The 16,488-nt window shown below is 35.0% G+C and overlaps 1 protein-coding gene across 1 annotated transcript in view; it reads right to left on the reverse strand.

The window, feature by feature from the left end:
* LOC150095634 (carboxypeptidase D-like) overlaps window positions 1-16,488 on the reverse strand; it is a 329,656-nt gene that overhangs the window by 182,093 nt on the left and 131,075 nt on the right. Inside the window, exon 2 of the mRNA XM_090409896.1 lies at window positions 16,035-16,247. Coding sequence (XP_090266022.1) covers window positions 16,035-16,247 — 213 coding nt within the window. The remainder of the gene's footprint in view (window positions 1-16,034; window positions 16,248-16,488) is intronic.

The following is a 16,488-nucleotide window of genomic DNA, read 5'->3' on the forward strand; positions in this document are numbered from 1 at the left end:
ATATTCAAACATCAAATCAGAATGTTCAATTGTAGCATTAATTATTGGACATTGCATTATAACGCTTATTATAAAAAAAAATTACCTAACAGCGCTTGCGTATTTCATTCCTTGTTTCATTCCCTGGAGCAACAGATAGATAATCTTATTAAAATATTTTTGGCGGTTAGTTTGTATATAAGTATAAATTTAAGATGGTCGGTTAGTCTATTTCATTGCACATCACTACGTGTTCAGTTGACGTAAATGAAACAAAGTTCATCGATTTCAAAGACAATAAAGGTTAGAAATAATGAAACCCATTAGTAGCAGTCACTACTTATCAACAAGATAAGTTTTGTAATAAATAACAGCAGATAAAAACAATGGTTCTATATGCCACCTGCCGGCTAAAATTGCAGGATGACTATTTTTTACGGTTTAAATTGCTACTGGTACTTTGAACTAAACAGACTTATTTTAATAATTATAAAATATAATTATATAATTAAATTAGATTAATTTTAAGTTATAATTTATATTTTAATAGTTATAATTTAATAATATATAGAGTCAAAGTTTATAATGTTACTAAAATATCAAACATATGAGTGATTCCTCTAGAAATAATAATAAATAAAACACGCTTTTTCTTCAAGGGAAAAAAAAACGTAAAAAAACTGGTAATCTCCATTTATATCTTCCTCTTGTTTTTGCTAAAGGATTGTTTTCTGTTGACGAGTTTTTCTTCCGGCACTTTCGTCCAATTTGGAACTATACATGAAAACACCTCTGGTTTAAACTGAGGAAGTCGATACCAGTGAAGTATTTTTTTTTCTTTCTTTCCGGTTATGACCACAAAACACATCCCTCAAGAACAAAAATGCATTCACATAAAATTGCTAAATTTTTGTCAACTTTAAAATCACATCATATGTCGAAAGATTAGAATTGTCATATCAAATTTGTTTCAGTTAATGAATTCATTTTTACTAATGAATATCAAATGAAACTTTAAAACACAAATAGAGGTATTCATGACCTACTTCTGAACATAATTTACGAGTTTAGAGTAAATATTTAGAGTAAATAAATAGAGGCCTAAAGCTGTGTAAGAAATAAATAAATGGCGATATCTAAAATTTCTCGAGTATGGTCGAAAACAACTGCTTTCATCAAACAGCTAGTTTTTAAAGCAATCAGACAGTTTTCTTTGAGTGCAGTACCAATCTGGGCATGTCTAACACGCAGCTTCAAACTTAACCGATTTTGAACAACGTTGGGATAAAAAAAAATGAGCCTCAAGATACCAGATTGTAATCGGAGGATTCTTTATGACCGAAGGTGACCTAGAAGCACACGCACAGTACCCCACTCAGATATTTATGTCCTTCGTTCACCCTAGGTCCACCTACAACTCCGCCACCATATTTTCGTTTATTAGTTTCTACACCATCGATGGCAAGGTGTCGGCAACATTCTCCGGACTCCACCGTTACTTCCGTGTCACTGGAGACGAGAGGGGAATTTAACTTCGGTTTGCAGTAGACCGAAAGCGGAAACGCTGCTCACCATATATTTTGACGACACGTGACTATATGGGTCAGAGCCTTCCGTAGAGTACAGATATTGAACGGAGTTGGGATCGTATTGTCATCAGTCTGTTGCAATAACGTGGAAGCCAAGTCAAAGATATTTTTCAGTCTTGTTACATAGTTTGGCCTTCATACAGCATTATTGGCTCAAATTACCAGACGATAAAAACCACGATCACTCATTTGGGTGGTTTGTTTGAAATAGTTAAAAATAATGTTTATTTCTCTAAGCTGCTGTTTTTGGAACAAAAAATAAATAAATAAAATCCTTGAAATTACATCCACGCCTCTCTATTTTTTTTTTTTTTTGTTTTCTTCACAGGAGAGGCGATGGACAGTTTCTTTGCAACAAATATAGCCAATCGAAATTTTATTGAAAATAAGTAGTCGTAAATGATGGGAAGAGTTATTTAGAATCACTGCTACAATACGAGTCTTTATTCATTTTATATATACTTTCCATTTTTTGGTCCAACGTGCAACTACTTTTAATGATATCCAGCTTAGAATATGTTTATTCTAAGCTGGATATTAACATATAATGGATATTAACAATGCTTATCTTCAATAATTAGACTTTCTTGTACCACTTTAATCTCCACTTTTTTTTTTTTTTTTTTTAAAAAAGATAAATAATCCCACTCATGAAAGTTATAACTACAATACCAGTATCTTTTCCGAGCGTGTGCTAAGGGTTAGATAATACGTAGACGTGCTCATCAGATAAAAAATGACTTTTTTTCAAGACACTTAAGGTTCCCAAGTAAAGCAAGGTTGTGACACCCCAGTGATGAAAATCATCACCTAAACGTTTGTACTAACCTCAGTAGAATTCAAATACATAGGCTACACTTTGATTGAAGATACCATTTACGTAATTAAATAGACCTATAATTAAAACGAATATCAGATTTAGGCGCAAAAAGCTAAAACGACAGCTACAAAAGTTTGATTTACAGATTCTAATTAGTTACATTTTGAATTATTTACATCGGCGACTTTTGTATTAGATGTACTAATTAGCCATAAACGCAAATGAGGTCATTATCCGAACTGTATATTGAAAGAGTTGATTTGCGATTTGTTTCTTAAGGGAGATTGAAATAGAATTCTTCATTATTCTCAGCATTCTCGGGTCTAAACTCGGATCAACATTTGAATTTCTTGAATCACAGACAACGTTTCTCCTGTTCCTTATCCTTTTTTGAAACACTTAAGAAATCTGATATAAGATGCATGGTTCAATATTATTGAAACCTCTAGTGAATTAGGGACAAACCTTTTCAATTCATTCACAGTGCCCGCACTCACTTCTAATGGCAATCCATTCCAATCACGCACCAAACCCTATGAGAGAAAAATAGCGCTCTCACCCCCTTTTGACTGCATTCATTCTCAACTTCCATGGATACCCTCCATAAAATACATGTAATATTATATAACTTGTGTAACTCTGAACTATATAATTGTAAATTATTACTGTGATTGTTAATTTAAAAAATAGCAAAAAAACCATGTTATCATCATTATTGAAATTTCATTATATGCACTTAGTGCTGAACCTCGTAAAATAATATACTGAATGTTACTCAAGATGATAATTGTATATATGTAAATATTTGAGAGATCAATAAAAAAATTGCCACCACGGATACAAATAATCATTATGCAAGGTTCCATTCTCTCTCTCTCTCTCACACACACAGCTCATGACACTGACTTAAATGCATTCACTATCTCCACAATTTCCGGGTAATGCATTTCAAATCATTTATTACACTTTACGCAAAAATGCAAATCCTTACCCGTTTGAGCACATTCTTCCAGTACAATTCCAGGTATAGTCTGTTGATTTTCCCTTTCTCCACACATTCCTTGAAACTTTTAACCATATTAGTCTGGTAATAAACCCGTACCAACTTAAATTCGATATTAAATCATTACCAATCATGTCCTCCTACTATATATGAAACTATACAAATTGCTAATGTCTTTAATGGAATATGTGCACTTGACATATTAAAGTAAGTTTCATTTCCATAACGAGATACCGCGAGTTGACATATTGAAAAGAATTATAAAATTCGAGGAAAACTCCCGTAAATACCTTTATTACCATAGAAGTTACGCATACGTGTCATAGGCATCAGTACAAGATCACAGAATGGCAATTTAACATTAAGGGACAATTCAAAAAAGCACTCCTTAAGTAGCTAATGTAAGACAACAATAAAGGATGAGTAATTCGGGAGCCTGTGTAGCTCAGTAGAAGTGGTGTTTGGATTACTCAGCGCCAAACTGTGGAAAGATAGACCTAGGCTCAAGTCTACGACTAGAGGAATTTTTGCCGGCCTGGGTTGGCCGAGTGGTTAGTGTATCCACTCTCCAGCCTGCGGGTTCGAATCCCGCTGTGGGCATGGATGTTTGTGATTGTCTGTGAAAATACTAGTGGTGGTGGGCATCAGATGGCGTTAGTGTAGATGATGAGGTTCGCTGTAGTTGGTGGATGATGTGGTGGAGATGGAGAGTTGTAGAGTATGAGACCTCCCTCGATGAGTCTTTAAACTCCCTGGAAGTGCCATATAACAATAAATAATAAAACATTCCATTTACTGAAATCCTGTATGACTCTTTCGGAAGTTCGTAAGCTTCAATCATATCACCTCCTCTTTCTCCAGTTTGTTAGTGTCTGCAGTCCAAAAATTCTCAATCTGTCTTATCTTAATTAATATAATCCGAGTTTGTTTTAAGCAGCCAATTCTAATATCACAATTACAAGACAATCTATAAAGATCAATTATTCTTTGGAAAATGCTGAAGGGGATCTTCGCACTCCCCTTAAGTGAATACTGATTCTCGAAATTTCACGAGAAAAATTAAAATGCACATTTGAGGTGTGCATTCTGTTATTGGAACTACTGTTTGTGCGAAGCCACAGCTGTGTTCATAGATGTCATCACTTACAGGTTTCCAGTAGAGGTGTTTCTGGTAATTCTACAGGTTAAATGAGTCCACAACGTTGCCTTATATTTTTGTATTTTCTCATTCGCAGCCTCGTAATTAATTGTGTTCCTTTGGCGAGGGGAAAAGCTTTCTCATTTCGACCGTACTAGTCACATTTGCTGTTGTTAATAACTGCGCGTACCTATATGTTAAACGTGACAGCTCACAACAGCGGAAAACTGGAATTCAGCTCTAAGTATTTTAACGGGTAATTATGAAGTATTAAAATTTCCTTTGGCACCAAACTTTATGGCAGCAGCCTTTTCAGAATGAATAGGTGATTCGTAAAGCACCTCAAGGTAGGCATAGAATTGAACGAACATTAGAAGTAAGTATAAAACACTTTTCTGGATATAAAACTGCAATTTTATGTTTGCATTACAAGAACGTAATAAATAGTTTATATTTAACAAAAACCTTTTGTCCAATATGATTGCCACTGCCCTAATGCAGTACAAGAATGGTGTTTTTGATTGAAAATATGCGAGTTGGATTCTTTTCGGAGATAAGGGTTATTTCAATAAAATAAAAGGGGATTTTTAAACTGCCGGTTTCATACACTAGTGACAGAATTTTTCCTCCCATAAATGGGATTGAGTGCATACAGTTGGAATATCTCATAAGATATTCCAACTATTCATATAGTTGGAATATCTTATGATATATTGGTCTAAGGGATCTAAAAGAAATTAGTTTTAGAGCCTGAAAAATATTGAAAAGGTTGTTTCTAAAGTCCAAGGATTTAGGGGGAGGGAATAAAATCCAAGTCATCTGAGTAATGCAAGAATTTTAGGACAGCTAACGGAGAACTCGGGCTTATCCCTTACCACACCATCGCCTTTGCTTAAGAGTTGCACACATATTAAATTTGCAATGTATAATAAGCGAAAATTTCTAACACCTTGAAATACTCTTAGAATTAAATCACATTAAAAAATTAAACGTATATTCAGCTCGTCCATCATTTGAATTCACAAGAGAGACTGAGTGCTGCCCACGATTTAAAACTATTTTTTGAAAAATTATAAAAACTAAAACTAAGCATGATTAAAAAAAAAACGCTGATAATGAGAAAATCTAAATTTTAACCTTATCTGTAGGATCTGGAGACGTTAATATCATAATATAAAGAAATTGAATTTTTTAGGGACATTCTATAGAGAAAGGGATAAGTTCCATTAACTTCTGAATTCATTCACTTAAAGCAAAATTTGTTCTTTTTGGAGGGCTTCAAAATCTGAATTCTCATTAAGAACTCACCAGCTGTAGGCTTTGTCATCAACCTGAAGGATAATCGAAACCTATTAATACCTATTTAACAAAAGGGAGAAAAAAAAAAGAAAGTCAGCAATTTTTTGAAGAAATACTTGAAGGACTCAGATGGATTTGCATTCTCACTTTAAAAAAAGTAGAATTAGACATTAAATATCGACGGCTGTTTTATTAGCGATAAAAAATAGTATTAGACATGTAAAAATTAAAGGCCATTAGAGGCAGACACACGATATGCCTTCCCACGCACCAACCGCATTGACTATTAATCACGAAACCAAAACAGGCACCAGATTGAGCCGCAAGTTCTGCACAGAAACTAAGAATAAAGACCAAAATCACCCGAAACTGAAAATCAATCAACTTTAACAAAGCTTTCCCATTTCCTGTACAACTTCAACTCCCAGCATCCCTTGCATTCGACAATTTGACTCCTTGCCAAGAAACTCGTCTGCTCCAGATCTCCGAAAATTAACGGCCCGAGGCATGATCGATTTCGGATAAAAGATTTTAAGTGTAACTGAGAGAGAGAGAGAGAGAGAGAGAAAGAGGGAGAGGCGTTAGACGCTGCCTCTTTGTCCAATAAATCATAATGTAGCCCTGACTGTAGCTCTGGGTTCCTGTCAGATGTCGTTAACTTGTAATAGTCCAGCAGCGGAACATGCCCAAGTCGTGCGGAGGTCTGGGGTAATCTACTTTTGAAGGAATTTCGCACGGGCAACTCTAGGTAAGGGTTGATCCGCGGAACGTTTAGCAAGACCAAAAACAAGATTGCTACTAGCGGACATAGATGCATTTCCGCTAGTGAAATGTTAGCTTGGATGCGCGTCTGAACGAATCGTCGGAAACCAGGTGACAGGAACAGGTAACGGCTATTTCGTATGGAAGAGAGTGTCATCATTCATATCCCGTTTCTCCCAGGACTTAGAAAAAAGAAACGGCATTGCTCACAACACTAAAAAGATTGTCAACTCCTTACCATAACACTTTATAAGATTGCATATCAATATTCAGAGAGAGAGAGAGAGATGAACGTGAAATTAAAGGAATTTTGAGAGAAAGAATCTGTCGTATTTTGGTCGGTTTTATTCCATTGTAAAGGTTTTTTCTTCCATTTGTCTGACTTGGTTGGATGGTCGGCTTCTGAGTGCAATTATGTGTGCAATGCATTTTGGATTATTTGCGATACAAAATATATAAAAGTGTAGAAATGATCCGAAAGAGTCATAAAAAAGGGTTTTATAATACCAGTTGTGTAAAATGACGTTGCATGTAAGAAACTGCCTCTGCGGGTACACCAGCCAAAAATTCAGAACCGTTTTTGGCCTACGTAAACAGTTTATTTTGTGAATATTTGTAATGCATAATTTTGTACAGTTGGGAATGAATCTTTTGTGTTATCACTAAAATGGTCCGATTAACAAGAAATTTAGACGACATAACAAATCACCGAAAATCCCACCATATCTCATCAAAAATTCCATCCAACGATATTGATACTTTGTATCATTTCGGAACATTGTCTAATTTTGCAATCTATTATACGAGTGTTTAAATTCCTCCAGCCTGATGGTCGGACTATGGAAATAATAATAGAAAAATGTAGTTTCCCGTTGCCTTCTATTTCCATAGAAGCATATTTTGTCTGTAGCTGTGTGTGTCCACAGGGCCAGTTTCCCGTTTTGAGGGGCGAAGAACCCGTTTTTCCGGAGAGAATCTTCCACCTTCGTATGAGACCGGATAACTCACATTTGACTCAAAATGCCTTGGTTTACATCAGACGGGATTCGAACCCATGTCTCTCTAAACAAAGGAGTACGTCGAAACCAACTGAGCTAAGGAGGCTCTTATTATATAGTGGTGGTTTTACCATTCACTCGTTTCCGATCCTAGGTGACTTTGTAGGCATTGCCCATAAAGTATTCTTGGTGAGATTTTTACAGAGTAGTTCACCATTGCTTCCCCCCCCCATTTTATCCAGGCTCTGGACCGGCGTATGGCTGGGACGTATTCATGACTGCAATCCATGTGTGTTCACGGGCCGGTTTGTCTGTTCTTGGGGATGAAAAACCCGAGTTTCCGAGTGAAAAAAAACCCTACCTCCATATCAGACCGGCTAACTCACCTTTCGTCGAAGGAGACCAGATAAGGGTTCCTCACGTCACTGACGCAAATCGAACCTAGGTCTTTCTGATCAAAGGAATTCGTCTATACGGACTGAGCTATGGAGGCTCTTTCTATCTATATATATAGATAGATAGAGAGAGTTAGGATCCTAAATACCAAGTTTGATTAAATTAGGTCTACATATAATGAAGTTGTTACTTCAAATCCTTTTGAAATTTTGTCTAATTTTTTTCCGATGGAAATGTCTTGAGAATTATAATAAGGATCTAAATACTAAATATTATTCAAAAAGGCGGCCCAAGTATATAACCGCACATTCCTCAAAGGCTTATTTCTATGCTTTTCATTCCGATAATTAAATATGATAAAGCGAAATCACTATTACTACTGAATTCTTCATATCTTGCTAAGTTCCTATTTGATTACATTTATTTTGAGAAATAAATGTAAAACGCAACAATTACAATGTTTCATTTTTTAAACATACTTCAATATAATTAATTTTAGTTTAATTAAATGGCTTAATTGAATCTACTATAAAGTACTTATTGAATTATTAGTACTAATACTTATTAGTATTAAATTACTGATGAAATATTTTAAGTAAATGGAAAATTTAAACCCATTTTTCACGTTTATTGATACTTATTACACTATCAAATTTTACATAACTTGTAAGAGTTACAATTACAATATTTAAGAATTGCTATTTCTGTATCATGAATCATAAGAGGTGTCCATGAATGGGAAACCAAAATCAATGAGATTTTTCATCTCTTTAGAATATTGCAGCCTATATTCTGCGATACACAACCATTTCGTCTCTTGCACGGTTTAACAGGAGGACCAAATAATCGCACTGTTTGTAAAATATTACCACATGTTTCACGGGGAAGGACATCTCCTCCGTCTTCTACGAGACAAGTTATGTCATCTTTAGTCGAAAAGCCTTTATAATGTTTCGTAATGCGACTCGATTCAAACCAAGGCCTTTTCGAACTAGAGGGCATGGGTACTACCGACTACATCACAGAAACGCTGCTCTCGGTTAACTGGAATAAATGGCTAACAAAATATTTTTTTAAAAAAATCATGTGAACGATTAACAAGTTAATAACATAGCTTCTACGGAGATACAACTGAAACATTCGTCGAAATCCTCAAAACGGATAAAACTCTTTGTAATACACAAAGTGAGAATGCTGATGAATCCTATTTGAATGTTGTCTTCGTCCATTTATTGCTTTCGAGCTTAACCCCGAATTGAGTCTTTCAAGCATCCAATGTCATGACACACAGCAGACACTACCTTTATTTGCTTTCGTAAAACAAGGCGAGGTTACATCGTTGAGTTTATTCAGGCGTCAGCTCCATTTACTCCACTCACAGATATCCAACGTACCTCTTTACTCGACCCGTCTGCCAACTTCCCGTGGATTCTGAGAAAGACGCCGTGCACTAGTACGCCCGTAAGGAGATAAGGATGATGCTTTTGTCCACCTCCACGGAGGTGCATTCAGAAGATAGGTCGATTTCTAGTCAAAGGAGACTTTTGATCTACTGTTCTCAGCTAACAGTATCTGCGCTTACACCATGCCTTTCAACCGGCCTGTTTATGCGTTCTCTTATTCATAGATCAAAGAAATTTCCGATATCGACGTATCCCCACCCCCCTCCGTCACTATTCTCGGTAAAAGAGCAAGCAACGTTTGATATTTTATAGACAGTGTTCAACTACAATGCACCGAATTCCCTATTTCTTCATACACACACTAGTTTCATTTAACTGACGTCAGATGGCGCTACAAGTACTCAAATTTTGTTTCAGTCTTTTTTTTCCGCTATGGTAACTAAGCTGACAAATGCGTAAGAGAGGGTAAGCTCTGTAAAGCAACAAAAAAACAAGCCTTCTGCCAACAGAAGATAACGCAATGCTTGACTGGAAATATTTCCAACTGGGCAATACTTTCGTTGTTCATAATTCGGTGATAACTTTCGTTCGTGTTTGGATTTTTTTTTTTTTTTTTTTTTTTTTTTTTAAACCCTCCCTTCGGCTTTCTTTAAATTGTTTGTTATTCTAGAAGTACGATCTTTTAGTCTTTTGGAAAAGTGGAAAAATAAGCAAAGAAATATTTCCTAAACTGCAGATCGAGTACTAAGGAATTCTGAGTGTAGATATTAAACATTCCATAGTTTTTATTAGTATTATTTTAGGGAGTAATTAAAACAACATGCTTTTAATGGTTGTTCGTATGTAAAATTTCGTGCTAAAAATACCGAACAAAATGACGCATTGGATTATTAAAAGTTAAATTAATATCACTGTAATAAAAGTATAAAAGTCAGTCCATTTCAATAGAGTTCTTTTGATACTGTTGAAAACCTTTAGACTTTATTCTTTCCTTTTGCGTACTCGTAAAGAAGAGCAATAGGACGCCAAGAGGCACATAAATATTTTCATCCCCGTTTTCTATATTGCCGCATCCGTAGATGTTTCCTTGGTCGCGTCATGAATCATGCAATATTTTTCCAACTTATCACAGAGTCTCAACAGCCTTGATGTTCACCTTAATCATTCATCCATCTTTCATAATCCAAACTTACCACCTACGCGTTAACCATTAAACTCGCAAACACACGCGCTACGGATGTTAGGTTGCCTTGTGTGTGTCGGAGGGCAAATTTGTCTATATTTTCTTGTCGAATGACGAACAAGAAAGTCAAAAATGCATACGAACTTTTTCAAGGACATTTCGCTTCGACTTTTTTTTTTTGACAGCAATAAGATGGATGTTATATTTCCGATAGAAAGCCTATCATTGATAAAAAAAACTGTCGTTCTGAGATTGCGCAAGCCTGAAGGTAATCCTCGAGAATCATCATTCAGCTGCAGTACAGTATTCGAGAAAAGTGGCTGCCTCAGAAAAATCACTTTTGGCAGGAGAACTTGCGTGAGAGAGAGAAATAGTAAAGATCAAAACGGGAGAAGATATGAGTGCTTAATGTGGGAATAAATCAATTCAAGTTTCTTTTTTTTGGGTTGCAACTAATCAAAACATAGCTTTCGTATGAATTATTCTGTATGAATCACAGATTGAGAATTTTCAGTCCTCTTTTAATCTATAAAACTGCCCAACCACCTTATATTAATAAGAGGAGGTTTTGATTATTCTACATTTTCCCTACGGGATTGGCCTGATGATAAACCATAGCACGCCCACGGTATTAACGCACTTTAGGTATACAACATTTCATGGTGGGAGTCGCATAAAAAATAACACCACCACCTCCTCTGGCTCAATGGGCCTGTTACGGTGCAGTATTTTGGCTTTATAGAAACCTAAATAATACTATGGGACGTTTAATCCTACCTACATAGGATTAACCCATTTTCAACGTTCTCGACCTGTTCTTGCAGGAGGGGGGGGTCAATTTTTCGGGAAAAATACAAAGAAAAAAATCTTCTATAGAAGACCGACTATCTTAACTTTAATCTGAAGTCCTCAATAAAGATTCCTATCATTCTAGACGGGGGATTCGAACCCAGATCTAAATTCTCCACAGCTACAGACAGCTCTTTACACATGCATAAATTTCGTGTAGAAATATTATTCAGGACCTTGCTTAACTAATTTCTTCTTTTGTTTACACACTGAAAACAATACAAAAGAAGCGTGAGAGTAGTTTTCTATAGGAAATACTACTACATTACTATAGGAACTTTCTCATCGGATAAAGTTAATGATCCTGCTGACCTTGACAATCCCCTTAAGGAATGATCTAGAAGAGTTGCTTTGGTCTATCTTGAGCATGCAAGAAGAAACAACTCATATTCCCTTCTCTTCCTGTGTACATCCTTACAGTCTCGTATCAGTTCTTTAACTTTTCTTCACCCTGTATTATGACCCAAATGTATTTTAAGCGTAGAAGGTCACTCTCGTATCGCTTTAATGTGTGTTGAGAGGTCGACACGATTCATGAAATTTTGTTATCAGCAAAGCCAGGGCCAAACAAAGCGTTTAATCTGGTTCTCTAGTGGCATTCTCATCTTAGCTGAATGCTTTACTAGACAAAAGTATTCCCGCTTAGAGAGTAGCAAAGATAAGTGAAGATGGAGATAACGTGGATGATCAATGCTTATGAAACAGAAGCATTTGATCTTACCGTATTTACTCGAATATAACTCTCCCTCGCATCCCTGATTTTACTTTACGAAAAAATAAATTACAAAGTTTTGCATGTAGTTCGCACACGGAAAAAGTTTAAAACTTTAAGAAATTGATAGTGAATATTGTTAAGGCAGTTTCAGATATTTTGGAATTAATTGAAGAAAATCAGCATTTCAAACTCAACAATCGTCGGCTTGCCTTTGTCGTTGAGTCGCACGATCTTTTGTTAATATCGCACCAATCATATGCATAGAGATGGAAGCAACCAGTAGAGGAAATGTGGGGATAAGAGCATTGACTTGCACTCGATCATAGATTGCACGGGAGTGGAGATTAAGAAACTATGATTAGAGCTGTTGTGCAACTGGATTTTCAGAGCTTGGGACATGATTTCGCTAGAAAGAATCAATTTAATTACAGAAGCATTGTCGCTAAAAGTTTCAAATATACTGCGTGATGAAGGTGAGCGGCCGATGTCGTAAATAACGTTGATAATTAAAATTTAAATGCATTCATTTTATAAATAATGTGAGCAATTATAAATTATAATGAACACTGAGGATTTAATTATAAACATTAATTTAGTTTTTTCCTGAGAAACTTTAGTTTCTGAAAATCCCGCATATATCTCCACTACAATTTTTTAACTTTAATTTTTTGGGGAAAAAATTGCGAGTTATATTCGAGTAAATACGGTAATTGTTCGCAAGGATGTTATTAGATAAATTCAGTACAGGATGAAAATTCCGAAAGAGTATTTTCAATACGACTGAGAAATACTTTGAATGTAAGTAATACTGAGTAATACTTTGAATATAAGTAAAACAAATTATATTTCTCACCTCTGTTACTTTTTTCTGTGGCGAGCTAAGGATTCTTATCCATATCTTCCTGATTTGACTTTTTATTTAAGGACACACCTTTTGGAACGTGCTGGATATGCTCCATTTTATTTTTCTCAAAATTTAAAATTCTCCAATGCAAATAATTTGAAATTTACACTTTGTTACACCCCCCTCGCCTTTTAACAGCGATATCTACAATAACTTTCACAAGAGCTAAAGAATTATTGCCATGGAAACATTACATGCATCTCAAACAAAATGATTACAGAAAAATAAAAATGTCAAATATAAAAAATTAAGGGCGTATGGAAACCAACTGTTTTGAAAATGATAACATGATTTCTCATTGTCTTGTTATTGAGGCACTTGAGATTCCAAATGTTTTACTTTTAAAACCAAAACAGGTTATAAAAACAATCACGATAAACACTAGCAAAACAGAAGATTCATGCAAACGCTTAATAAAAATTTATGTGAGCCTTATATTAGCTCTTGAGCTATACCGAATATTGCAATATGCAGCTGGGGAGGCGATTAGAAAAATAAATCATTTAAAGGCGAAAGCTTCAAGTAATTTTAGTTGAAACTAATCACTTATAAAAATAGGTCTACGTATACAAAATACTGACATTTTCTTTCATAGCAATAAAAGCTGAATATCACATAGAACATTAACACCCACTGAGTGTATAACTATCCTGTGAAATATTTTGAATATTTATCTCCCAAAACCTGCAGACTTAACTCCAAAATAAATCTTTAAAATAAACATTTTACAACTATATGATTAAGTGAGAAAATATATCATAAGAACGACTCGCTCAGCTATTTAGATCACAGCCAATACTTACCGGGTTCACAGCTAAACGTAATGAAGGTGATGCTACTGAATTTCAAATAGATATCCCATTTTGAAATCTGGATTGATCTGTACCCTTTAGTTTCAAGTTGATATATAAAATTGATTTGTTTCAATTGTAATTTATATGTCATTGACCTGTTTTTTTGCATTATTCTGAATTAGCTTTGCACTGTATTGTATTTATTACACTGTACTATTGTTTCTTGAAAAAAAAAATATTTTTTAAAAATTTGACGCCAGCCCATCGCCTTTTCCTTGACAGCTGCAGATTATGCCGACCAAAAGTATACTTTATTGAATGATATTACATATTCTGGATTTCTATATGGTCTCTGTGCGGAACCAACATTTGAACTTGATCTAGCAGGTCCCTGCAGTCCCAGTAAAACATTAAATACAAAAGCATGAGCATGGCCAACCCGTTCGTAACCCATGTCGAACGTTTAATATCAGACCACTGATAATTAATATTATCATTACTCCTGGTTTACTACAATTGTAAACAATAACAGAAAAGAATAAATTGAGATCCTCGTTTATGAATAACCCAAAAGTCGTGTATATGAAGGGGGGGGGGTCTCGGAAAACGTTTTTGTAAATATTTAAGTGCCACAAATTGTATTCGACTTCATAACAGGAGTGTTTGAATGAAAGAATAAATGAATTTACAATCTTTTTTTTTTATTTACATGATAGATGATACGTTCAAGAAAAAAAAATGTAAAATATTATTAAGATTAAAATAATTATAAAAACTAACTTGAGGGGCATTTCTGGGGTTTACAAACCGCTGAAAATTTGTGTACATAAGCTTTTAAACTTTTTATGTTCAAATCAGTATGCCTGCTTAGCAGAGTACATAGTGTTTATACGTCTTTAAAAGTTCTATTTTCCTCCCGATGTGATACCACGATCCTGCTCACTTAGGAGGCCAAGAATGAGTTGACAAAGTACTATTATTAGATCTCTCTCTCTCTAGAGAAGGTTCACCGATTTACAACCTTTTAAAAGTGTTCATTTGTAAGGCTGTTAACAATATTCATCTCTTTTAAAGTTTATCACCAAGGATATCTGATTGAAGATTAATATCATTAAATTCTGTGATCGTTTTTCATTTTTTTTTGTTCCAAAAATTGCAGAAGTCACTTTTAGGAGGGGGGGGGGAGTAATGAAAAAATCAGCGAACACTACGAGTAAATTAATTTTGAAATGATCATTAATTTTTTACGCCAGTATGCTGCTATTAATAATTTAAATTTTCAATGTATCGGAAGACAAGATGAGACATTTCATAGGTAGCATAAAATGGGCTGATCGCATGCTGTCCACTCCACCTCGCGGTGATCAAAAGTACCAAATTAGACCAAAATAATTAATATGCAAGTTAAACATCTTCATATTATAACCTAAGATAGCTAAACCTATTTTCCCTCTTAATACAGAAGTCTGTAATAATTAAGTTAATGAATTTCCAACATCACCACGAATCCATTTAGGATAACAACTCATTCAAACCAACCTCCCCTGAAGCCATCTTAAAAAGTTCCTTCGAGTTTGACATATTAAGTAGCATTTTCAGCGAAGTGAAAGTTGTCACTTGTCTACAGTACCCACAGAGGGACATAAAAATTCGCCCAGCAGGTGGGCTGTAGGGTTGATAATCTTTTCTTTCGCTCACTGCAGTTGAAAACTGAGATAGTTGCAATCGTTTTCTCCAAATAGGAGAAGAAATATTTCGAAAAAGAATTCTTTTTTCCCTCCTTTCCTCCTGCGGATATATAAGTTTCCCCTTAGGATATTAACGATGTCAATGTTCGAAAGATTCTACAAAAATAGTTTCTCCTATTGAGATACTTTGAGCATTTTAACAATAACATATTTTGAATAGTGCATTTTTTAAAAAAAAATCAGGCTATTGTCATTTATGAGAATTATTAGTTGGGAATTGAATCTGTGAAATGATGGCTTCACGATTCTCAAAATTAATGAGAATAATTGAAATATTTTTTAAAGGAAAGTAATTATTCTTGATGATATGTTCGCAAAATAATTTTCTTTTGAATAAACTTATCTTGTACACAACTACATCTATTTACAAATGCTTTCGAGTTCTTATACAGAAACTATTTGATTTTATTTTAACTAATCTCGCCAGCATTCCAGGGGAGGTTAATGTACTTACCTTGCACTGACTTGCCAACAGAGTAAAGCAGAGCAAAGTCCGGATGTTCCCGAGATATATCCTGTAGGAGTCTGGTCATTTGATCATATTTGTGATATGTGAAGTCGACCTGCACTCCTCGCACATACTGAACAGCCGATAGGTAGATGAACATTATCACTATACAGAAACCTGAGATGTACCAGTAGGCAGGCTTCATGGCTGCTCTGGGATCTGTAAAAAAACAAACTATTTGAAAAAGAAGCATGGAATTAAACGATAATAAAATGTGCATTTTGTGAATAATATAAATCCGTTAACGCCTTTTATTCTCCAAAGGGATAGGCGAGGCGCTTTAACCCTTATTTTACTTTCGAAGACTGAGGGGCAGTCAATCAAAGATAGCTGGCCGAACTATCCATGATTTAAAAGGCATCTAGTGAAGAGAGAGTATGGCAGACAACTACCGCTATCT

Source organism: Typopeltis vanoorti, chromosome 20, assembly GCF_054136105.1.
Source record: "Typopeltis vanoorti isolate ZY-2024b chromosome 20, IOZ_Tvanoo_1.0, whole genome shotgun sequence".
In the NCBI taxonomy this organism is placed as follows: domain Eukaryota; kingdom Metazoa; phylum Arthropoda; class Arachnida; order Uropygi; family Thelyphonidae; genus Typopeltis; species Typopeltis vanoorti.